The 22,180-nt window shown below is 48.4% G+C and overlaps 9 protein-coding genes and 1 non-coding gene across 10 annotated transcripts; 7 read left to right on the top strand and 3 right to left on the bottom strand.

Annotated features, from left to right (window-relative positions):
- Positions 1–1,305: 1,305 nt before the first annotated feature.
- Positions 1,306–2,744, top strand: B0H65DRAFT_53024 (uncharacterized protein). The gene is made up of 2 exons (XM_062828922.1): positions 1,306–1,873; positions 1,933–2,744. Exons 1-2 carry the CDS (start codon positions 1,498–1,500, stop codon positions 2,520–2,522), a joined length of 966 nt encoding a protein of 321 aa, XP_062686985.1. The 5' UTR covers positions 1,306–1,497; the 3' UTR covers positions 2,523–2,744.
- Positions 2,374–3,515, top strand: B0H65DRAFT_52995 (uncharacterized protein). Its single transcript, XM_062828914.1, has one exon. It carries the CDS (start codon positions 2,611–2,613, stop codon positions 3,226–3,228), a length of 618 nt encoding a protein of 205 aa, XP_062686986.1. The 5' UTR covers positions 2,374–2,610; the 3' UTR covers positions 3,229–3,515.
- Positions 3,242–4,550, top strand: B0H65DRAFT_53131 (uncharacterized protein). Its single transcript, XM_062828940.1, has 2 exons — positions 3,242–3,949; positions 4,012–4,550. Exons 1-2 carry the CDS (start codon positions 3,513–3,515, stop codon positions 4,427–4,429), a joined length of 855 nt encoding a protein of 284 aa, XP_062686987.1. The 5' UTR covers positions 3,242–3,512; the 3' UTR covers positions 4,430–4,550.
- A 91-nt stretch (positions 4,551–4,641) lies between these two features.
- On the bottom strand, positions 4,642–6,410 carry B0H65DRAFT_53010 (NAD(P)-binding protein). The gene is made up of 3 exons (XM_062828919.1): positions 6,207–6,410; positions 5,009–6,143; positions 4,642–4,932 (listed from the first exon to the last, which is right to left on the bottom strand). Exons 1-3 carry the CDS (start codon positions 6,235–6,237, stop codon positions 4,854–4,856), a joined length of 1,245 nt encoding a protein of 414 aa, XP_062686988.1. The 5' UTR covers positions 6,238–6,410; the 3' UTR covers positions 4,642–4,853.
- A 1,562-nt stretch (positions 6,411–7,972) lies between these two features.
- On the top strand, positions 7,973–10,187 carry B0H65DRAFT_53237 (uncharacterized protein). Its single transcript, XM_062828957.1, has 3 exons — positions 7,973–8,320; positions 8,391–8,456; positions 8,528–10,187. Exons 1-3 carry the CDS (start codon positions 8,203–8,205, stop codon positions 9,916–9,918), a joined length of 1,575 nt encoding a protein of 524 aa, XP_062686989.1. The 5' UTR covers positions 7,973–8,202; the 3' UTR covers positions 9,919–10,187.
- A 796-nt stretch (positions 10,188–10,983) lies between these two features.
- B0H65DRAFT_438840 (uncharacterized protein) lies at positions 10,984–12,450 on the top strand (the record flags this gene model as incomplete). Its single annotated transcript, XM_062825389.1, has 3 exons — positions 10,984–11,166; positions 11,320–12,175; positions 12,257–12,450. The coding sequence occupies 3 exons, from the start codon at positions 10,984–10,986 to the stop codon at positions 12,448–12,450; spliced, it is 1,233 nt and encodes a 410-aa protein (XP_062686990.1).
- A 5,144-nt stretch (positions 12,451–17,594) lies between these two features.
- Positions 17,595–17,701, top strand: B0H65DRAFT_t21. The gene has a single exon. It is a non-coding gene; the product is annotated as a tRNA-Leu (tRNA).
- A 502-nt stretch (positions 17,702–18,203) lies between these two features.
- B0H65DRAFT_53275 (uncharacterized protein) lies at positions 18,204–19,201 on the top strand. Its single transcript, XM_062828967.1, has 2 exons — positions 18,204–18,793; positions 18,854–19,201. Exons 1-2 carry the CDS (start codon positions 18,349–18,351, stop codon positions 19,084–19,086), a joined length of 678 nt encoding a protein of 225 aa, XP_062686991.1. The 5' UTR covers positions 18,204–18,348; the 3' UTR covers positions 19,087–19,201.
- Positions 19,201–20,748, bottom strand: B0H65DRAFT_53270 (D-isomer specific 2-hydroxyacid dehydrogenase). Its single transcript, XM_062828966.1, has 2 exons — positions 20,286–20,748; positions 19,201–20,205 (listed from the first exon to the last, which is right to left on the bottom strand). Exons 1-2 carry the CDS (start codon positions 20,479–20,481, stop codon positions 19,316–19,318), a joined length of 1,086 nt encoding a protein of 361 aa, XP_062686992.1. The 5' UTR covers positions 20,482–20,748; the 3' UTR covers positions 19,201–19,315.
- A 267-nt stretch (positions 20,749–21,015) lies between these two features.
- B0H65DRAFT_505494 (uncharacterized protein) lies at positions 21,016–21,928 on the bottom strand (the record flags this gene model as incomplete). The annotated part of the gene is made up of 3 exons (XM_062827995.1): positions 21,016–21,510; positions 21,569–21,824; positions 21,891–21,928. The coding sequence occupies 3 exons, from the start codon at positions 21,926–21,928 to the stop codon at positions 21,016–21,018; spliced, it is 789 nt and encodes a 262-aa protein (XP_062686993.1).
- Between the last annotated feature and the right edge of the window lie 252 nt (positions 21,929–22,180).

Consider the following 22,180-nt stretch of genomic DNA (forward strand, 5'->3'; position numbering starts at 1 on the left):
ATCCTGTGTTCCCTATCCAGCCAGGCCGCAGCCGCCCAGGCCTTGTCGGCACACAGGACTGGGGCCCTTGTGTGTGGGTGACGGGAGCGAGTTGAGTCCCGCCTTGCCCCCCTGCCCAGTGGATGTGGCCCCCAGTCCGGCACACGCTTTCCCTCACAAGGTTGAGAGAATCTCACGACGGCAAAAGAGAGAACAGGGGAAAACGGCTGAAGAGAGGTCGAGGCCCCTGTTAGTGATCATGAGTGTCCAGCCAATGGGATCGCCGTTCCCGCCTCGGTGCTGCAGGCGACTCGCTAGGACGGAGCAAACTCATGTCAAAGACCCAGCCAATGTGATTGAAGCCTCGTCCTCCGGTGCTGCACGCTATCACCAACACTTGACCAGCGGCCGCTACCACCTCGCTGAGTGGACTTTGCCATGCTCCGTTCAATGGCATCGAACATCGTGGGATTTGCATACAGAGTCTCAAGAGAGTCAACGATGAGATCAAACATGAGTTGTCTCTATTCATGTTCCTTTCATGGCATTTGAGTGACTCTCAGAATGAAAAAGGCACAGCTCGGTCTTAAGTGTCGATCAACAGTGTGATCCGTTGGCGTATCCGTCGTCCAAGATCCAACCAATTCTTTTTCAGAGTTAAGCGCCAAAGTCGGGGAACCGTCCAATCACAGGCCAGAACTGGTGTACTTGGTGGTTACCTCCGCAACAGTTCTTGGCGGTTGATTTCCAATTTGTCTTTGGACTTGGATGCCACTGTGAAGTGTGAAGGTCAGCAGTGTTCTTGGGTGCTTGAATGTCGCATTCACAGGCAAATGAAAACGGTTGAAGCCATCGCGAGGCGCTGTGAGCCCTGTGATACACAGAAGCCCTCAGTTAAAGAGGTTCCGTCGGTATCGGGAAACAATCTGCTCTCCTACGCGCTACGCCTTCCCCGTGTCCACCTTGCAAAACGGCAACGGTCCGCAAGCCTTGGTACGAGACGCCTTCTAGAAGATGGAGGGCAGTTAATGATGACCTGCATCGGGGATGATATCTTGAGGTGTTTTGATGGGTTGTGGTGCGACCGTAAGCGTCAGCTTTCCCAGCCGTGGCAGCCCAAAAGCCAGTTGTAGCGGGAGAGTAAGCCACCCATCGCCGCCGGCAGAGATGATTTCCTGTTTTTAAGTGCGAGGAAGAGAAAAAATAGATCTGTGAGAGTCGACTTGATCGCACCTCCTCCGGGCAGAAATAACGGGATCGTGGAAAGGACGACGGGATTCGGGAAGCTCACGACAGCAAAAAGGGCCACTGAATGACAGGAGCAGTTTCCCCCTGTGGGCTGCTCTTCCTAAGGGAAGCTTGGGCCATTCAAGGGGGGCTCTGTCAGCAACTCTCCAAAACGGCAGGCGGTAAGCCGATAAGGCAGAATCCATTCCCTATCGCATGTCCCGCGTCAGATTTCACGATGCCAACTGGCAGTCGCCAATGTTTGCAACACATCCCACTTGAACTCGAACAATGACACAACAAGACGGAGAATGGAGTCAAGTCAGCCGGAAGCGCGGGCGCATACGGCATGTACCGAAGCCCAAGACGGATGTGGATGAGAGCAAGGAGAACGGGCTGGGAATCCGACCAAATCCAAACCCCGAATTCACAGTTAGCGACATTCACAGGCATCACGACACGGCCAGGCAAGAGTGGCAGATATCGGATTGCTGGAAGACCCTGAAGGATCTACTTGTCACAGCTCTATCCGAGTCCAACCATCCACCCATTACCAAAGCCATCTGTTTTGGACCCGGTCCATATGATCCTAGCAATGGCAGCTTTGCGGCCAGGCGAACCGCTCATATGCAGACCGCGGCCTTTTGCGCGATTGTGGACTTCCTAGGTCGGTAGCTCATTGGGTTGTGGCCATATGAAATTTCAGTTGCTGATGCTGTATGACAGAATCTCAATGTGAACACAAAATCAAGCGTGTCATCCAGGAGCCCATGTTCACTCAGATCGACAAGGATTTCTGTGTCGAACTTGGGTTCCAAGTTGCCGATACTCCAGATGCGTTTCCCATGGTCGATGAACAGACTTTGGTTTATGGCATTCACATGGAGCTTCGTACTTACTACCTTGCTCTGGCGACACTCCCAACTGCATTCATCGGCGGTGGCTTGAATGAATGGGAAAGGGTCATCGACTTTGACCCCAGCCTCAAGGAGTTCATTGGTCCCATTTCCAAGATGGATGCCACTTACACCAAGTATCCTTTCCCCGACATGAACTACATCTTTTCCAGCACGACCATGTATTGGCGGAAGGGGGATGACGCTCCTAAAATCCCAAGCAGCCGGAAAGCGGCCCTGTCAGAAAGCCCCCAGGCATCGAAGCAGACATCGGACATTGCTGAAGCACTGGAAGGCTTGAAGTTGTCGGAGCAAGCATCGGAAGAGAATTCATCTGAGCCGGAGTCTTCAAAACCTACTGAGAAACCCACGGAACTGGAAGGCTCCAAAGAGTCAAAGCCGCTGACGACTGAGGAGTGATGGTCATTCCTTGCCAAGAGCGCTTGGTAATCCATCATCTTTCTCCTATACTCATGTTCAATGGTTCGTTTGTTCTGCATTCTCACACATGATACCGGACTTTGTTACCATCCGCCTGCTTGTGGAATGGGTTTTGCTCTCATGGCGCGCTCGGGGTCTGTTTCACTCTCGGCCACCCAGTCCTCTTGACTTCTTTATGAGCGATGATGGCAACCGGGACTTCAGGTATCAGAATGCCTTGACTGGAGTCTGCTCCGCTGCACTCATTTATCTTTCGCAGATCCCGAAAACCCATAAATCACATCCACATCGACATTGTCAGTTGCATTGTTGGTCTAGGACCACAAGCCTCAACGCTCAGTTCTTCTCTGCAGACAGCACAGCACGATCGGACCACACAATGATATGTGCTATAGCCATCTGCTATAGCACATATGCTATACTTACATGTCCTTTGTATACCGTCTCATCATTGAGATTTCAGAAGCTGAAAATCGGTCGAATGCACAGCAAAGGAGTCTGGCGGCGCCGGCGAAGGGCAAGAAGAGGAAAGAGCCCACATGTGATGTCACCTTGGCAATTAAATCACTCCCGATCGGGCAAAGGGTCAAAGCGTAAAAGTCGCGATGCAATTTCGCAAGATTGCGGCGGACAGGGAATGCAACTTCGGGGTAGGCCTTGGCGGACGCCTGTTCCAGAAGATTGACAGCCCAGGTGCCTGGAACCGTGCTCATCAAGTGATGGTTTGTCTGTCGTTTCGGATGGTCTTTGTGATTTCTCCTTCTCTTCTTTCTTCTTCAGTTTATGCGCTACGGCGCAATCTAACGACACCGGCGACATATTCCAACAGCATCATCTTGAGTTCACTACAGGTGCCGATCCCCTACGGCAACAGACGAGACATCTTCAAGGACGGCAACAAGCGAGCGAGATGGCCTCAGGGTTCTCATAGCCCACCCACCACAAACCTAGAGCCTCGGAGCGATTCCAATGGATCCATCGCATCTTCAGGGATCGTCTTCGTCCCAAGTCAGAGACCAAACCGGGAAGGCCCCGGAGGTGTACTGGGCAGATGATGATCGGGAGGATGAGCGAGGGAACGATACAAGCGATAACGCAGAAGACTCTCAGTACACTTTCTTTCGTGAAGGGACACCAACGCCGCCAGAACAAAACGATGAGCATGAGAAGGGAAGTTATGCGGCCTCTCGGTCTACGGTCGGCGGCAGTCTTCCGCCGGCTGAAGACTCTCGAGGCTGTATCGGCAGATATCAACAGAGATGGGGAATCAGAAGAGGCGTCCTGTGGGCGATCATTATAGCGGTGATAGTGCTTGCTATTGTGCTTCCCCTGAGTGTGGGCCTTGGTGTTGGCTTATCGAGGTCGTCAAAGTTGTCGGCCAGTACAACAGCACCTGGACCATCAAGGTACGGCATACTTATTGTGGAGTCGTTGCAGCGCCCTTACCTTTGCTAACTCTTGATAATAGCTCACAAACCGCCCTTCCTATATCAAGCAGTCCTAAACCTTCCCCCAGCTCCTCGATCATTCCCAGTCATTCTCAAACGGCAGTCTCAACCGCAACAACTACCCCAAGCAGCACAACCTCGTCGTCAAACAACAAACCAAGACCAACAGCATACTCTGACTGTCCCGCCGCCAACAACACGATGCAGAGGATCCCCGGGCTAGCGAAAGACTTTCTGCGCCTGTGTGGAGTGGACTACACCGCAAACGACCTCGGCAACTTTCTCGCCGGCAATATGGCCGAGTGTATAGATGCCTGTGCGGCCATGGAGAGGTGTACCGGCTGCTCTTGGGGGTATCTGGACGGTGACAAGGGCAACAAGCATCGGTGCTGGTTGAAGGGTAGTTTGCAGACTGCTAGGGAGCAACCGAGTGATTAGTGTTTTGCGATGATTCCGCGATGATTCCACGGTGATTCTTGGCGAGATGAGGTTGAAGTCATGATGTGTTAATATGACTGGGAAGTTGAAGAAGATGGAAGAGGGAAGATGATGGACGATGGAAGATACCCAACCCTAACCAATTCCTGGTGTACATACCCAGAGTACGAATTCAGTCAAATGCATTTCCTAATGTCTGATTGTGCTCTGCTATTCACCGGCACTCAACTTTCATTGAAACATGCAGCTGACTGATGATATCAAACGGAGTGTTCACGGTGTCTTGCTACACCCAAATTCTCTTACCGCTCGATGTCAAGACGGTAGACAACATGTCCTCCCTTGGTTTCATTCTTTCATTCTTTCGACAAGCGGCATTTTAGAGCTTGTATCTACTTTACCTACAACATCACATGTTGCTGGCTCAATGAGTCTTGGGGAGGATAGCCGCCGCCTCAAGTTCGCCAAAAGTATCCGACAGCGACTTCCACGTATCAATGTATCTGAAATAACAAAGGTCTAACGTTAGCAGATGCCCATCATGGTGGAAGAAAAAGAGGAGTGCGGAGAAATACGTACCCAGTCCACCCAGCCTCCCTAGCCTTACTCATACTAATCACCACATCATAGTTCCTCCCCAAGATAAAGTCAGTAAACGCCCAAGTCGCCTTCTCCAACGAATCCTTCTGCAACCCCTCCCTCTCCGCCAGCCTGTTCCACGCCTGCTTCACCTCCTCCGTCTTGGACCACTTCACCAAACTGATCCTCTGCTTCAGCTCACTAGGCGGAACCGCTCCCTCCAGCCCGATCTCCTTCGCAATCATCGTGATCGGCTGCGGCGCTTTCTCGGTGAGCTGGACCAGATTCGCCAGATCTTTGGGACCAGGAGAAGCGAACTGGTCCGCCTTAACCTTCATCCCAAAGTGCTTGGCCACTCTAGGCCACAAATCCTGCCAGCTCTGCACGTCGCCGTTCGACACGTTGTACGCCTGATTCGCCGTCTTGGGCTCCTGCACCGCCCACACGCAGAACTGCGCGTGCAGCTTGCTGCTGGTGAAAGAGTCGAACTTGGTATAGAAAATCTCCGAACCTGGGAATTCCAGATCCCGACCAAGCTCCTTGTTCACAGCCGCGTAAATGCCCACATCCGTAGAGAGGTTCATGAAGTTACCGGCAGCATACCCGATGACGTCGTTGGGGTAGGTCACGGTCCAGCTGATCTCCGGGTGCTTGCTTCCCTCACCGCAAAAGGCCGTGAGGATGTCCTGCTGGCGATAATAAAAGTTGGGCGGCCACCTGCTTTCGTCGCGCAACCAAGGGTCGGACTCGAGCATCGGGTTCTTGGCCTGGCCCAGGTGCACGCCGTATTGCTTGCAACCGGTAACCAAAACAATGCGCTTGAGCTTGGAGGTGGCGCCCGTGATTTCGAGGGCGTCCAGGAAGTTCTGGAGCATGGCGCCGTTGACGTCCGCGTTTTCTTTCTCCGTGGGCATTTGCAGCCAGGCGCAGAAGAAGACGTGCTCGACGGCCTTTAGGTCGGGGATGGATGAAAGGTCCTTGGCCATGTCTTGGGCGGAGTTGAGCAGGTCGATGTGGTGCTGCTGGACGGAGGGGCTTCCGAAGTCCTCCTTTTTGGAGCGCGAGAGGGCGTGGATGGTCTTCCATTGGGATGGGTGGGCGGCCAGCTCTTTGACCATCTCGCGACCGGTGATTCCTGAGGGAGAAACGTGGTTAGTTCATGCGTTGATGAGGGTTGATGAACGTAGGAATGGCTTACCGGTCGCGCCGAGGACGATTGCTGAAGACATGATGGTTTGATCGATAGTGTGAATTTCAGGCAAAGACTTGATGCTATTACAGTGGTATGAAGAAGCAAGGAAAGCTTATTATCGAGTTTCGTTTTGTTGTTTTGAGTACTTAAGGGTTGTACTTGTAAGCGATAGCTTGGGTGGAGCCTTTTGCCAACTCCCCCTCATCATAACGGCGGGGTGTTGATGCTGACAAATGATAGCTTCAAAGTCATTTACGTCACACCGACGATTGCTGATGAATCGCCATTGATCGTCCCCAAACAACACGTCAATATCATGATAGTACTTTGACCTTTTGTCCTATAATCCCCAAGTGTATATCGTTTACCGAAAGGCAACCCGCCATGACTGAAACGAAGAGTGAGCTGTCGTCTCCCTGATCCTCAACAACAATCCTCGATATCTGGAGGTATCCCTGTTCCCCAGTCAAATACTCTTGTGACTAAATCTATCCTCATCGATTCATTCCTAGTTGCCAAATGGGAATACTTTTTTTTTGGGACGAGGAAGTTCAGCAACTGAGCACCGCGGGCGAAAGAACGTATGACCGCCGTCGGTGATGATGATGGGGCCGTCATCGGCGACTGGAGCGGCCCCACTGCGGGACAAGATCTAGCCAATCGGTGCAGGAACCGACGTTTGACATGGAATGCCTGAGCATCTTGTCAACTTCGCCAAGACATCTTAACTCGACGACAGCATCTCCTAAAAGGAAACTTGGATGGCATACCCGTACGGCATCGCGCGGATACTGGAATCTCTTCCTTCCTTCCTTTCTCATGAACATCGCATTTGGCATGGATCCTATCCCATCGTTTATATATGGCAGCGACCACAGCCCTAACTCAAGTGCGAAGGCTCTGTTTCTTGAACAACCAGTCCTTGTCTTCTCAACGGCTCTGGAAAGCCCCAACATCTTCCGAGTACTTTCTTCGACACGAACGATGTATGCCTGATCGGCTAGTATTTCCCCGAGATACTGATGGAAAATCCGCTGCCCCGGGGCTTGACCAGTCAGCCAGTGTCGTGCACATGCCCTCTGGCACCAAGGGCGCCTTAAATATGGTCTAGCTTCTCGATACGTGACTGCTCTTGTTACATTTCCCGTCTATCAAGGATACCGATACAACTGAAGGGGCTCTCCGTGGTGCATACGATGCATAGCCATCACTTTGTCTCTGCGACCTATTGTTCGGAAGTCAGATCGAGCCCCCCTATTTTGGTTGCGGGCACGGGGAGACCGGGCAGTTGTCAGGGTTCAGTGTCCACCGGATGGAAGCTGCAAGGCCCTTTGGGCTTGAGGCTGCCAGACACAATCTCGTATGGTGCTTGGGTTTGGGAGGCAATGACGCACGACGAAACCTGGGCTAGATTGTCCTCGAGTCACGGGTTACGAGGAGAAGAAGGCAGAAAACACAGGTCTCGTTGTGAATGTGAGGTTGATGACACAGGATGGTGGCGTTGCTGGATCTTCCACTTGATGCTTCCACGTTTATCCTGAGCATGTCCTCGGATTTTATCCTTGGTTCCGTGGGCTTGGCTGGGTTCGGCTGGATCCCGTTTGAATCGTGCGAAGCTGAGGATGAACAGGATAGGGTTGATACTTGCTAGGCAGAGGTCACGATACAGTCATTGCCGAGCTCGCCATGTTGATTTCAGACCCGGTCCCACTCTCCTGCCTGGCCCCCGTCCGGTCTTTCGTTGTCCGGTCACTCCTCGTACCTTCCTTACAAGCCAGTGCAACCTGTGATTCCAAAGGGCAGCGACGTCAGGACGGCAGCGCCTTCCTAATCTCTACCGAACCTTCGCATCATTTTTTTCCCCACCTTGCTTCCAGAATCTGAGCTGGCTTCCTCTCGGCACATCGGTTTCCATCACCATTCCTTCGTCTTCGTCTTAGCAATCAGGACTCTTTTCCCGACGCGACACGACAGAAGCGTGACAGACAACACCATCACGAAGATGCCAGACGACGATCTAATTGACAGACTGCTAGCCCAGCTGCCCGCGCCATACCCACTATCAACCGGGCGCAGCGGCAATGAGACGTCGCTCCCGTCGGTCAGGAGGGAGAGAACCGGTACGGGATATTCCTCTGCTTCCTTTATCACGCTCATTCCCTCTAGTCCTTTGGTTAACCACCACAGAAGTTGCTCCTACGTTCCAGAATCTCACTCCCCTGCGCTCCTCGGACCGTGGTTCAAGCAGCGAGCTTGGTTTGTTACCTCTTTCCGCTCATACCCTGCTTTCTTTTTGTGCTCTCAATACTAAAAGGTCTCAGAGCCAGGTGAAATCGCTTCCACCCCCACCGCCGGCAGTTCGCCATTGAATGGCGGTAACAAAGGGCCCTTGGCCATTCGCCATGCGCCCAGAAAGGTTGACATCGTCAAAGAGTCATCGGGCATCAGAAATCACTTGTCTTCTCTCCTCCATTCACAGGTGCCGGCCGGGCCAAAGCCCGTGCCGGGAACACCTCAGGATCGGTTCAAGAACTCTGTTCTGGCCAATCCTTTGGTGGGTATAAAGACTCCGCTTGCCCCGGGAAGCTGGGGCGGCTCTCAGCCAGTGTTCCGATCCCATGCTGGCAATACTTTCTTCTCGCAGAGTCATGAGCGTGTGAAGGACGATGTGCACGGGGGCTTTGGGGGATCGCAGGCCCCCGGCAAGGCAAAGGCAAACATAGCCACGGTTGCAGTGGCTAAACCTCCTGTTGGATCCTCTGGTCGCGCAAATGACCAGACCCTCCAAACCCGCATCACCACCGCGAGCCGCCCCTCTACCAACAACCCAGTTGGTAACATTCCGAAGGGACCGAAGAAGGACCAGCCTCAGGTTTCATTGGCGCCAAAGGCTCCAATCTCCTATGATGTAAGCGCTAATCAGACACTGTCATTGAGATGTCAGTCGCTTGGGTTTAACCCTGAATGGGTTTTGGGTAGAATTGTGGGCGGCAAGTGCAGTTTCAACGTTAAGCTCCAAGACGTCATTGTTGAATCTGACGGTTTGTATATTGGAGAGCACATGGCAAAGGCGGCTGTTGCAGCTAAGGCGCTGAAGGATTCGGAGCTTTGGAGAAAACTGAAGCGCTGGTCCCGTCCAACCGCGTCTTCCAAGGCCTCTGCGACCAACCATGCCAATGGGTCCTCGGCCACATCAACAAACAACTCTCGCCAGAACAACTCTCGCCAGAACAACTCTCGCCAGAACAACTCTCGCCAAAACTGGGCCTTAGTCAAGCGAGAGCCAAACAGCTCGGATGTTGCTGTGAGCCGCACTACCGACGAGAGTGAGCGGCTCAAGCTTCTGATCATGCTTCAGAAGTACATTGGGCCCTCGGTGCCCAACTACGCCGATCGTCCTGATGTTTGCAAAGCCTTTTTCGAGGGACTAGCCATGGGGGCTCGTCTTACAAGGCCTTCCCAAAGCCCTTCCAAGGACACTCAGAACGACCGCGCCAGATCACGCTCCCCCCCGACCCGCCATTCTAGCAATTCTGCTAGCTACCGGGCCCGTTCGCCTCTTGGAGCACGTACAAGGCTCACTCCGCCGCCGGTCTATCATCATTACCCCGGTCGCCCTGATTCGAGTCACTACAGCCCCCGTAATACGCCACTTCGCGAGCCCCCTCGCGGACCATCTGGTATTTCAAGGGGAAACACGGTTGTCAAGAAGGAATAGGATGGACTTGATCGACAGCAACTCTGCTAGCGAGCAGAACGAATCGGTCGGGTACAGAATTACGACCACATGAGAAGGGGGTATGATGGCTGCTCGGGAGTGAATGGAAACGTCTCGAGACACATTTACCCTAGCTTCTATCCAAGAAGGGCCAATAGGATAGTGAGAAGGGGTGGTTATCCTGACTTTTATCCCCCAGTTGAGCCACGTCGGGGGATGTTTACAAAGAGGATGTTGGGGCATCGGTTACGGCGTTTGCAAAAGGGGCGCATGGTCTTGTGAGCTTGGATGGCTTTTTTTCTGAATGGATTTGCCTTCTTTCGCATTATTGCAAGCACCGTAAAGGGTCCGGCGAGATACCAAGCGTTTGGCTGCTCATTCTGATGGTCTGTTATGGTTATGCTATCAGAGCAATTTGTATGTACGTATTGTCAGTATTTGTTGCATTGGCTCGGTTCTATTACATGGAAGAACGGGTACTTTCACCTACATAGATAAAAAGGTGTCACTTTTCCCAAGTGCGGCTTGCAAGTTGGTGATGAATATAGACGCCGTCGTTGTCAGTCTTGTCCGCCCGTTGGTGATGGATTTGGGTGATCCGCCTCCGCCATCCATCCCGCGGTTGTCTGCACATCATGCCCATGTCCGTGATCACAACCAGGACCAGGGGATGTTGCTCAAGGTCAATAGGCAAGCTCAATCAAGTTAGACTCTCGGATGGCCACGAGGGATCAAATTCAAGACGGGGACATACCCTGCTCACTGCGGACCAAAGTGGACTAGGGTCAGCCAAATTTAAAATTACATTGCTTGGTACCTGACAATCCCTGGCGCTGAACCTCCTCCCCAGGCACTACCCCTTCAGTCCCTCCGGTTCTCTCACTGTCGCTCTGATGGCCGCGCAATTTCTCTCCAATCCTTCTCACAAAAGTCCTTCGTTTTGAGCAGCACATCAGTGGATTGGGTCGCGTTTCGTTTGACATATCCTGCCCTGATATCTCAGCATCCATGCCGCTCTTGTTCTGGCAGTGAGTCGTCGTTTTACGGTCGTCGTCAATTCGGTCAATGGGCTCCCACTTATCAACCTGCGCCCCAAAAGGGGGCGAATCTTACCACTGCGACTACTCCATTGTCGGCTTTCGTGACAATACGAGTACAATAGCGGACGGCATACCGGGCTTTACAAGTGTCGCGCTCCAGAATGAGTTGCAGTATCTAGAACCCAATTCGGATGTAGCAGGTGTTGGTGTAAGTTGATATGCCTTTTTTTACTCTATCACTCCCCTTTTTCTTTTTTTTCCTTTTCAAGCATATGTTTTGTTTGTTTTGCTGTTGTCGTCATCATCATTGTCATCTGACCCACCTTTGACCTACAATCGCTGAATGTGTACTATGTAACAGACCTTAGTCGGCTTCGTCATCTCCTTCGCCGCCTCGACATTACTGTCGTTATTCATCCACTCCCTCGAATGCCACGAGATCTTCGGCCAAGGTCACAAAGGCGACCATGAGAAGCACTCGGCCAAGCAATGGTGGCACATCGCCGACACCATCCTGATCTCGTGGTCGGACCAGCAGCTCGTCCTGGGCATGGCCACCTCCATCGCCGCCCTCAAGACCTGGTGCTCCTTCTCGACCTACCACCTCAACCTTATCGGCCAGTGGCTCGTCCTCTGCTCCGTCACCCACGCCAACGCCCTGCTCGTCCACTGCAAGTACTTTCATCGCAAGCGCCTGCTCGCCGACGGCCTGCGCGTCCTTACCATCTTGACCAACCTCATCCTGTCCGGCATGGTGTTTTTTGTTAGTCGATCCGTCGGAGGCAAGGGGATGCCCTCGGTCGCGGACCATACGCCCTTGCAGATCTTGCCGGCGCAGTGTTTCTTCAAGCACGCGATCCTGGCTGAGGGGTTGAAGTTGGTGGATGGGTATAACCAGTATTCTCATCCAAACGGACAGGCGCTGTTCTTGATGAGTTTGCTTATTTTGATTGCGGCGGGTTTATCGATGGCGGCGCATCGATGGCGCGGGAAGGGAGCGAGGAAGAGTCGGTGGTCGTGGGGCTTGAGGACTGTTATGCTGTTGGCAAATATTGGCGTTGGCTTTGCGTCGCTGGTGTCGTCGGTCGGGTTGAGAGCTTGGATGCATGTAGAAGGGTGGATGGAGGATGATTCAGAGTTGGAGTGGTCGTATGGGCAGTTTATTCCTGCGTTGTTGGGTCTGCTTGTTTTTGTGTCGGTGTTGGAGAATGTGTTTGGTAAGTTTATGTGGTTCATTGCCTGCCCTTTCCTGGGTTCCTATTGTCAGCCCGCTAACAAGTTGTTTTCGCGATTTCTAGATGAGCTTCCAGACAGGAAGAGTATGGACCAGCAGAGCTTGCTACAGCTGGGTCGCGATGGGCAGTTCGAGATGGACATGCGACGATTATCGGCCCAATCGAAGATCGATTTCAAGTCTTCACAAATCCCCCAAACAACGGTCTCGCCGCTCGATCCACGACCGTTCGACCCATCCGAAGGGCGAAAATGGTGAGGTGGGGATGACGGCGACGTGCGAGAAGGGTAGGATGCCGGTAGCCGAGACCCCACCTGCTCCAAATTAGCATTTCGGGGGAGTCCGTCAGGCGTCAGTCAATTCAACGGCATGGCCGTGATAGCGAATGAAGACTTATGAAAGTATCGATACCCTCAGATTCTGTGATACCCCATCAGATTTGGACTTAGTCGTTGCGGTTGCATTATTTTGGAAAGTGGAAGCCAGACGGTTGTCATTGTTCGCATTTGTCTTTATTCAAGAAGGAAAGAAGGACCCTTATCCAGGGGGAAAGTGGATTGATCCGGGCAATATGCAAGGTACCGACCAATCAACGCCGTTACACTTTTTTCAAGCGGGCCCCTTGCTTTCGTCCTTTGTCGTCCTCAAACCCATTTATCGACTTGCGATGACGCTGTGCATCACGTCGTCGCAGGAGCAGAAGATGATGAATTGCTTATTGCCGGGGGTTTAAGCATCGAGAATGTTCCAGATTGTTACCTATTCTCTCAACAATTCATCTGGAAGGAGTTAGGACAAGCACTTGTATTCATGCCGCCCTTCCTTACTCGTCAGGACTAGAAACGAAAATGGTATTTAGCGTAGGCACTTTTGGTATTCAGCGTAGGCAATCTACTTTTATCGCTGAGTAAGCCTAGCCAGCCGCCTAGCCACTAGAAGCGCGTATACTGTATACCGCTACTTTAGTGCCCGCGCATCACTAGATCTACGTCGTCGTCGTTATTGTTTTACGTGAAGCTATTTAGAGTTATTAATCCAATCACTTATCTACTACGGAGGGTATTGATACGGTTCCTGTTAGTATAATTACTATCCCTCATATTACCCGCCTTGTAAATGCTTAGAGTATACGTACTTATTTTGATTTTGATACTTGCTATGTAAGTATTGCCTATACCCAAAGTATTACTTAGAGTATTGGAGAGGGTATTGGGGAGCTCCTATATATTTGTATAAATATATTAGAAGTATTAAAGGCCGTCCTATATTAATTAGAATTTAATTATATTATATTATTAATATAATTTAGCTTTATAAATTTCCTTATTATCAATTAGAAAGGGGAGAGTTATTCTATTCTAGGCGAAGTATTAATTATTTAATAAGCGTTAATACCCTATAATTAAATTAGTTAAAATTAGTAGGAATTAGTATATAGCCATAAGACGGCTATTATTAAATTAGTAATTATTAATAAATTTGGAGATAGAGAGATAGAGAGGGTGCTAATCATTAAAAGGGGGTTAGGGGATAAAAAGTCGAGGGCGAAGGAATTAGAATCGTTTGCGGGAATATTAGAGAAAATATTAGCGTAGTTAATACTAGTATAAATCGAACTATGCCTTTAGTAATAATATAATTTAAATCCTTTCGTATAATTTAATTTACTTATTATTAAGTCCTTTTAATACGAGATTAGCGTTGGTGACGAAGTGTTAGTGCCCTCCCTCCTTTCTAAGTATTTTATTATATTAGCTGGCGAAGCTCCTTATTATAGGATAGTATATAGTTATTATTATATTAGTCGCGGTCGATAGGCGTAGCGGGTTAGGTAGATTAATTATATAATTGACCGATTTTAAATTAGCTCGCCTCGTAGATTTTCGGGTTTAATATTTCATACGCTAGTACTCTATATAAGTAATCCTTTAAATTTAGGTCGGGTATAAAGGTTTATTATTAGCAGTTAGGTAAGGGAGTCGGTTTTTGAATTTCTATAAGCGTAGAACGTTAATTATATATTAATAATAATAAAGAAGCGAAATAATTTATTGTAATTACGCTATTAAATTTTATTTAATTTATTATTCTTATTTAAAGTTAATTATTAGTATTTATTAATGTCCCTAATAATTAACCCTTTTTATAGCCGTTGCTATAGTAATTCTAATATTAAGTATTTGTAAGGAAGACTATATTATATTATAAATCGCTTTATATAATTAATATACGGCGTTTATATTAGGTCTTTAAATTAATTGTTATATATGTAGTAGTATTATTACTATATTAATTTAAAGGAGAAGGATAAGACCCGTAATAGTAATTTATTAAAGAATTTAACTCTTTTATATTTATATAAAAAGGTTTGCCGTACTTTTTTCAATTTCATTATAAACTGATCCTTTTAAATAGCGTAAATAGAATAGATCTAATCGTATAATTAATTAAAAGAAGCGAAACGGTTCTTAAGGAAGCGTTTAATAACTCTATAAGTAGACTTTATACGGCTAATTACTCTAATATTATAATTCCTAAGCTTCGAAATAATATAATTATTAAATTCGTGAATTTATAGTAAATAATATTTACGTAAATAAAGTATAAGTATTATAATAACGAACGAAGGTTAATAAAAAAGGTATATAATTTATTATAGAAATAAGAGGGGTAGAGGGAGGTATTAAATATATACGAATTTACCGTCGAAATTTATTAATTAATAATTATTATATTCTTTTATAGTAACCTTCGTTATTAGCATATATAACCCGCTTTTAGGCATTTTGAAAGCCCTTATACGTATTTTTATAGAATTATCGATTAGGGTTATACTTTAATATGATATGCGGGCGGGCTAGTAGTATAGTACGTGGGCAGTCTATTTTAATAGCGTTTCTTTTAATAGCTCCTATACCCTCCTCCTCCTCTTCCTCCTTTATTAAACGGTTTGTAGCGGCGGTATTGTCTTCTTTATCCGGATTATTATTATTAGGGTTCTTATCAACGTTATTAATAGTTTCCTTATTTTTTTACTTTAGATCTTCGTATAATGGAGGGTTAGGGCTATTATTATTTAAATCCCGGCGCGTTAGCGGGAAATTTAATACGGTAAGGTCGGGAATTAACTTATTACTATTATACAGATTTGGCGGACCTGGCTAAATTTATTTCTTTTTAATATAATAGTTTACGTTTTTTATAACGTACTATATATAGAGTTGGTACTATACGTCGGGGTATATTATGATAATTACCTTCTTAAACCCTTTATAAAAGTCAGTAATAAAAATAGTAGGGTTTAATATATTTCCTTAGAATTCTTTAAAATATTTAAGGTACTATATAAAATCTTTTTATATTTCGCTATTTGATAGATTAAATACGAGGTTGAAATTGTGACCTAAAGTATTAATATTAGTAATATTTAAAATGGGAAGGTTGAAGTGGTTGACTTATATATAAAAAAAGAGAGTTAGCTTAGACTCCTATAGATTTATAAGGGTAATAATAAAGAGGGTATAAAAATACTAGATTTTATTTACTTTATATATATTATTAATTAGTATAATGTATAGGTGATTCTTCTATATTTCTATATATTATTTAAAGCTTTAAAATACGTACCGTATATATTGATAATTAAGAATATTCTCTTTATTATAATCGATGAAATGATAGATGCTGTATTCGTCTTTATACTGCTCTAGTATGTTAATAAATATTTTAGTAAAAGTAAAGGGATTATATTTTTCTTTACGGAATTATTTTTAGAGGTTTAAGATTTCCTATACTATAATGAGGAATTTACGATTATATAAATTAGCGATTAGATTATCGCTATCAATTCGCTAGATATCGGCTTCGCTATTGCTATTAAAATTCTCGAGGGTGCTACTAAGGTAATAAGATATCTACCTCGATAATATTCTAATAATATTTAATAACTTTTCGACTGCGGCGAGGATCACCTTCTTGTAGCCGATACGTATTTAATAATAATAGTTCGGGTTAGCGGGCAAGTTTTTAATATTATAATAATAGTTATAATTCTTATTTATTTCTTTAGTAAATTACTTATTTCCCTCCCTCTTACGCCGTACGACTTTTATTTAGTATAGGTAGCTAATAACCTTCGAGCCTTGATTAAGGATACTGTAATTTGTTAATTTATATACGTTGCTATAATTATAGCGAAGGTTATACTATTCGATTCTAGTATAGTCTTTTTTATTATTAATAAATCCCTTCTATATAATAATAAAATCGCGCTCGTAATAATACGTAAAGAGGGCTTCGAATATTTTACTTTCGGTATTAAACAGCTTAGCTATAAATAGTAATTTCGTTAGTAGGGGAGTCTATTATTTAATAATAGCGTACTTACTAAAGGATTATAGCGATTATATTCTTTCGTAGGGGCGGTAGCGGATTGATAGCGATTAAATTTTAGTAAGGGGAATTATACTCCATTGGAGAATAATTGTTCGAACCGTATTTGAGGGTATTTTATTAGCGATTCTATTTAAATCCTGTTAGTACTAGTTATTTTAGTCGGTTGGGAGTCTGATTTACGTAGGCGCATACGCGATTTGCGGGCGGGCGAGGAGGTATAGTAATATAGCGAGTTCGAGGATACTATATAAAATAATAATAAAGACGATAAATAATCGATATAAATAATCGTTTAATACTAAGAGAAGATTTTGCGATAGTTTTATTCAATTGCGTATAAGATTAACGATTGCTAATAGACTACGCGATAGCGACGAGGGTTAGGCAGCGATGTATACGGTGTATTGGGCGGTTGGCTAGCGCGGCTGGGTGGCTGGCTGGGCTTACTCAGCGATAAAAGTGGGTTGCCTGCGCTGGATACTAGAATGGCCTGCGCTGAATACCGTTTTCGGACTAGAAACGTCTCTAACCCTATGCGCCAGCATGGGGTCAGGCAGCGCGAATAGTAAAAGTAAGAACGATTAGCAAAAAAGCTTAGGTACTTACTCTACCACCCAAATTGCTAGCAAATGGATGTACACTAGTAGTTACACTGCAATTTGATTTGCACCACCAAAAAAAGAGGTATGACAAAAGTAAAGGCATCATTAAATAGAGAACAAGAAGGCGCACAATCCTACATGATTACATTTTGGATGCACGTGTTGTGTGGTTGAGAATCAATGTGTGGCTTCATCTTGTTTAGCGATTTGCACTTATACCGGAGTACCTCCATTTACTAGTAAATTTGCAGGCGGGCAATGTACACTAAAATTTTGCTAATCGCCCTTACTTTTGCTATTCGCGCTGCCTGACCCTTTCTAGTCCTGACGAGTAACGAAAGTCCCGACCATGGCTGCCCAACCTTCATATAGAAGAGGAGGTTCTAAAGCGAACTTCCAACATTAGGCAAGATGGCCGAGCGGTCTAAGGCGCCACGTTAAGGTTAACCCTTAATCCTCATCCGAGAAATCCGTGGTCCGAAAGGGCGTGGGTTCGAATCCCACTCTTGTCAATAACATCTTCTCCACCAAGCTCGGGTGGAGTCTCCTTTTTCGCACACAAATTTTTTTGTTGCTTCTCCAAAGTTGTCCTACTCTATGTCGTTCCTGGCAGCTCAACGTGCTTTCCATCTGCATATTTTGAATGTTCCTTTTTCAATACACATATGCATTTTCCATTTTGCCTCTGAACGTATATATGTGCTACTGGGTAACGGCGCAACGCACTTATTGAAAGTGGCATTTAAGTGATGGTGGGTTAGGGTTCATGAGGAGAGGGGAAGATGCTTGGCGTGTTCTGCGTGTAAACCACAAAACGCCAAACTTAAACACTCATTCTTCCAACAGTGGTGATTATTCGATCAACTAACTATTCAACAACCCTGTCAACCGCCTTAGCAACATATTCCGAGTCGATTGGCCCTTCCTAAGGTCAGACAATATCTCTTGGTCTGGCGAGATCGACGTGTTGAACCGTGAAACGGCGACAGTACTTCAAGATCTCTCCGGTCACGACTCATCGAAACATCCCATTGCGGACATCACCACCCAAGATTTTGAGACAACGGCGAACTTAGGCTTCATCTTAGACGGTCATTCCAATTTCTCAACAACTTAATTCCATTTTTTCCCATCATCAGGCCAATACCAAACATACATCATGACTACTCCGCAACAACCGATGAGGGTGCAGCAGGCGCCCACCATGGACGAAGTGCAGAACATCATCAAACTGCAGTGCTCCATCGTCATGGCCGACCTTCTCAAGGTCGCGCCCGAACTAAGCAACCCCGCCAAGTATGATGAAGCGCTCAAGAAGGCCACCCGAACAGCGCTTAATCACTTGTATGACATCTCGAGTCGCGCCAAACAACCTAAAATTAAAACAGAGGCCTACGTAGGATGGCACATATCCTGCGTTCTGTGGGCATATTTTCACCCGAAGGAGAAAGACTACAAGAAGTGCCCCATCTATCATCTCAAGCCCATCGACTTCCCCGGAGAACCCGAATCCACAGCCTGGAACTACTACATGATGGGAAGAGAGGAGGCCGCGAAGGATAAGCAGAAGGAGAAAGGCGACTCGGGTCCAAGTGGTATTGAGGGTGAAGCGGCCGTCGACGTACCCCCCAAGGCGGGCGCAATGGCTGACATGGCATACACAGTAACTGCCATGGCGAGCACAAACTATATAATCATGGTCGAGACGAAGGCGGATTACGAGGAAGCATATCCATTGCTTCACTATATCAAGAGATGCGTGAGACAATTTGCCCCCGGTAAAGAGTTCATCCTCCGACTCACACGAGGTCCCAACCACAAGGACAAGGCCAACAAATCCGATGCCAACAAACCTGCTGAGGAAGATTCAAGACCGGCGAAGAGGCCAAGATGTTGAGCTACGGTGTCTAGCGGGCCGCATTTATGGTGTAGTCGGTAGCTCTGTGCGCCTGTCTGCCCGCCGCCAGTATAGTCGCCGGAGAACAGTGGCCAGGAAGCGACTCCTAGATCTCTCGAGAACAGCACATGGAGTATAATGTATTGTACGACCCGCGACATTCAACATATACTACTGTGGGACGGGACCAGAGATAGTTAGTTACACTTCTACTGCAAGCCCAACCAACCTAATACAAGCTAAGAGCCAACTGCTCGCCCTTCACCCATCTCTCCAAGTTCTCAATCTGTTGATCATACCACCCGGACAGCGTATCCTCCTCAACGTATCCCATATGGGGCGTAAGCAGCACTCTGCTCCTCCCGTCCTCTCCCCACTTGGTCGTCCTCCACTTGCTATCCAACGGCAGCGGCTCCAAGTTAAACACATCCAGCGCCGCGGCCCTGATCTTGCCCTGCTCCAACACCTCGAGCAGATCCTCCTCGACCACCAACGGTCCGCGAGACGTGTTCACAAAGATAGCCGTCTTCTTCATCATCTCTAGATCCTTCTTGGCGATCGCACCCCTCGACCGATCCGACAAGACCAAGTGCACGCTCACCACGTCCGCAGTGCTGAACAGCTCCTCCTTGGTCACAACCTTGAACGTCTTCTCACCCGTCTTCTCATCCTCCACCGGCAAACCGGCCTGTTTAGCCTGCTCGTCGGCCTTCTCCTGCGTAAGGTTGCTGCTCCAGGCAACGACCTTCATGCCAAAAGCGACGCTCATGATCTTGGCCACCGCCACGCCGAGTCTGCCCAGGCCAACGGTTCCCAAGGTCTTGCCCTTTAGGCTGACGGCGGGAACGGTCTGCCACCCGCCCGTCTTCACGGCAAGGTCGTCCTGGGCAATGTTGCGGGCGGCGGCCAGGATCATGGTGACGCAGTGCTCGGTGGTGCTGATGGAGCCGACGCTGCCTGGGTTGGACTTGTCGACGGCGCCGGCGACGGGGATGCCCCGCTCTTTGAAGGCGTCCAGGTCCAGGGCCAGGTTGCGGTTGCCGGTGGTGAGGAGGAGCTTGAGGTTGGGGAGGCGGGAGATGAGCTCCCGCGGGAAGGGGGTGCGTTCTCGCATTGTTGCTGTGAGATTGGTGTTTGTGTTAATGTCATGTAAGGGGCTTAAACCCAGGAGGCAAAGCTGAAGTCTGAAAGGGACATACAGATGACATCGAATGGCTCCAACCTCTTGATGAGCTGATCCTTCACATCTTGAGTAGTGTCGGGGTGGTTATACGGGCGAAGAGTGTCCTTGAAGAAGGAGACTTGGTACTTGGACGAGTCCAGAGCCTTGAACTTGGGCTCGGAAATGCCCTGGTAGTCATCGAGGACGGCGACCTTGAGTGGAGAAGAAGACATTGTTGCGAAGAGTCTGGGCGCCTAAGTGATGTGGACAAGAGTGACATTCGATATCACGGTCAGGGGGGAAGATGGGATGAACTTGGCTCAAAAGGAGACCGACGCAAACCGACCCCCCGGCGCTGGTGATGCCGTCATCTGGATGCCCCACTTCGAGCTCCATCCATACATACCCCGCAACGCGTTCCGAACCGTCGGTAGTTTGGCACGCGGCCCCCACTTTACCCCTTGTCCGTCCCGTGGGCTCCCCGGCGGCCCGGCTCAACCCCGGATGTGGTTTCCTGGAGTCCCTTGTTAAACATCTACATCCACATCCACATCAAGGTGGATGCGCAATGGCTGAAATTTAAATCTGAAGATGCATAGAATGCAATCCAAGTCGAAACAGTTTTGACTGCGCTAAGTGTTACAGCATGGAAGCAAAGAGAGCCGGAGCACGACGTTGAAGTTTCCCTTGAACGGGACACACCAAGGAGACACTGAAGACGGACAACGGAGCGCAGTCGTGTGAGGAACCAGAGTGAATGATGTTAGTTACAGCTTGCTGGGCATCCTCGTGGCGCCGTCCAGCCGGATAACTACACCGTTCAACATGACATTCTCAATCGCCTGCCTGGCCAGGGAAGCAAACTCTTCTGGCTGACCCGCCCGCGATGGGAACTCCATCGCCTTCTTCAACCCCGTCCTCACCTTGTCGCTCATCATGGCCGTCATGGCCGAGTCAAACATGCTCGGCGCAATGGTGACGACTCTGATTCCGAAACGGGACAGATCCCGAGCCATGGGCAGCGTCATGGCCGCAACAGCGCCCTTGCTGGCGGCATAAGAAACCTGGCCCATTTGACCATCAAAGGCGGCCGAGCTGGCAACCATAATGATTACACCGTGCTCACCGTCGGGACCATAGGTGGGGGAAGAAGCGAGAGCAGGAAGGAACTGGCGGACGAGATCGAGGACACCGCGGAGGTTGATGGAGAGGACAAAGTCAATGGACGACAGGGAAAGAGGGTTCAGGGACTTGTCAAGCATCTGGCGAGTATTAGTCTAAATCCAAAGTGGACACACCATACATAGTAGAGATACTTACCAACCCCGGACTTCCAACTCCGGCAGCGGGGATGATTCCACCGAGAGGCTTCTTAGTCTCCTTGATCCATTCGACCGTCGACTTCACGACGGACGCAATGCTCTCGGTGTCGGTCACGTCGCACTGGAAGAAGCGAATGGAAGATCCAAGTTCCTTGACCAGAGCAGCTCCGGTTTCCTCATTCATGTCAAGGACGGCAGCATTACCGCCCGATTTGACGATGTCCCGAACGCAGGCACGGCCGAGGCCAGAAGCACTGGAAGTTGTTGTCAGTGAGAGGAACCCACTCGACTTGGAATGTGATGTCATCGCTGAAACGTACCCGCCCGAGACGACAAATGTTCTTCCGTCAATGATCATTTTGAAGATTCGTTATCAACACAACACTTTTGGGAAAGAAATAGTTCAAGTTACCTCATGTCCGGCAAAAGTCATGATAACAAGAGGATCCCGACTTAAACGGGCGGACAGTGGATGTCGGAATCGGGAACCTCCCCCGCGGCTTTGACAGACATGGAGTGCCTCGGCACGCTACTGGGCGGTTCGTGTCAGTGCTTTTTCAGGGACCCTGCCTCGAGGGCTCGGTGGCCTGTGCGTTGGGCGAAATCCACC

The sequence above is a fragment of the Neurospora tetraspora genome (assembly GCF_033439725.1).
Source record: "Neurospora tetraspora strain CBS 560.94 chromosome Unknown B0H65scaffold_1, whole genome shotgun sequence".
Taxonomy (NCBI): domain Eukaryota; kingdom Fungi; phylum Ascomycota; class Sordariomycetes; order Sordariales; family Sordariaceae; genus Neurospora; species Neurospora tetraspora.

Excerpts from the sequence above, each read along its gene's own strand:
- B0H65DRAFT_53024 (XM_062828922.1), top strand. The coding sequence starts at position 1,498 with ATGACACAACAAGACGGAGAATGGAGTCAAGTCAGCCGGAAGCGCGGG. Across the intron at positions 1,874-1,932 it reads CGCGATTGTGGACTTCCTAG|AATCTCAATGTGAACACAAA; the intron begins GTCGGTAGCTCA and ends GCTGTATGACAG.
- B0H65DRAFT_52995 (XM_062828914.1), top strand. The coding sequence starts at position 2,611 with ATGATACCGGACTTTGTTACCATCCGCCTGCTTGTGGAATGGGTTTTG.
- B0H65DRAFT_53131 (XM_062828940.1), top strand. The coding sequence starts at position 3,513 with ATGGATCCATCGCATCTTCAGGGATCGTCTTCGTCCCAAGTCAGAGAC. Across the intron at positions 3,950-4,011 it reads ACAGCACCTGGACCATCAAG|CTCACAAACCGCCCTTCCTA; the intron begins GTACGGCATACT and ends TCTTGATAATAG.
- B0H65DRAFT_53010 (XM_062828919.1), bottom strand. The coding sequence starts at position 6,237 with ATGTCTTCAGCAATCGTCCTCGGCGCGACCG. Across the intron at positions 6,144-6,206 it reads AATCGTCCTCGGCGCGACCG|GAATCACCGGTCGCGAGATG; the intron begins GTAAGCCATTCC and ends TTTCTCCCTCAG. Across the intron at positions 4,933-5,008 it reads AGGGAGGCTGGGTGGACTGG|ATACATTGATACGTGGAAGT; the intron begins GTACGTATTTCT and ends TTGTTATTTCAG.
- B0H65DRAFT_53237 (XM_062828957.1), top strand. The coding sequence starts at position 8,203 with ATGCCAGACGACGATCTAATTGACAGACTGCTAGCCCAGCTGCCCGCG. Across the intron at positions 8,321-8,390 it reads GGTCAGGAGGGAGAGAACCG|TTGCTCCTACGTTCCAGAAT; the intron begins GTACGGGATATT and ends CCACCACAGAAG. Across the intron at positions 8,457-8,527 it reads TGGTTCAAGCAGCGAGCTTG|GTGAAATCGCTTCCACCCCC; the intron begins GTTTGTTACCTC and ends TCTCAGAGCCAG.
- B0H65DRAFT_53275 (XM_062828967.1), top strand. The coding sequence starts at position 18,349 with ATGACTACTCCGCAACAACCGATGAGGGTGCAGCAGGCGCCCACCATG. Across the intron at positions 18,794-18,853 it reads GGGTCCAAGTGGTATTGAGG|TAACTGCCATGGCGAGCACA; the intron begins GTGAAGCGGCCG and ends TGGCATACACAG.
- B0H65DRAFT_53270 (XM_062828966.1), bottom strand. The coding sequence starts at position 20,481 with ATGTCTTCTTCTCCACTCAAGGTCGCCGTCCTCGATGACTACCAGGGC. Across the intron at positions 20,206-20,285 it reads GGAGCCATTCGATGTCATCT|CAACAATGCGAGAACGCACC; the intron begins GTATGTCCCTTT and ends CCAATCTCACAG.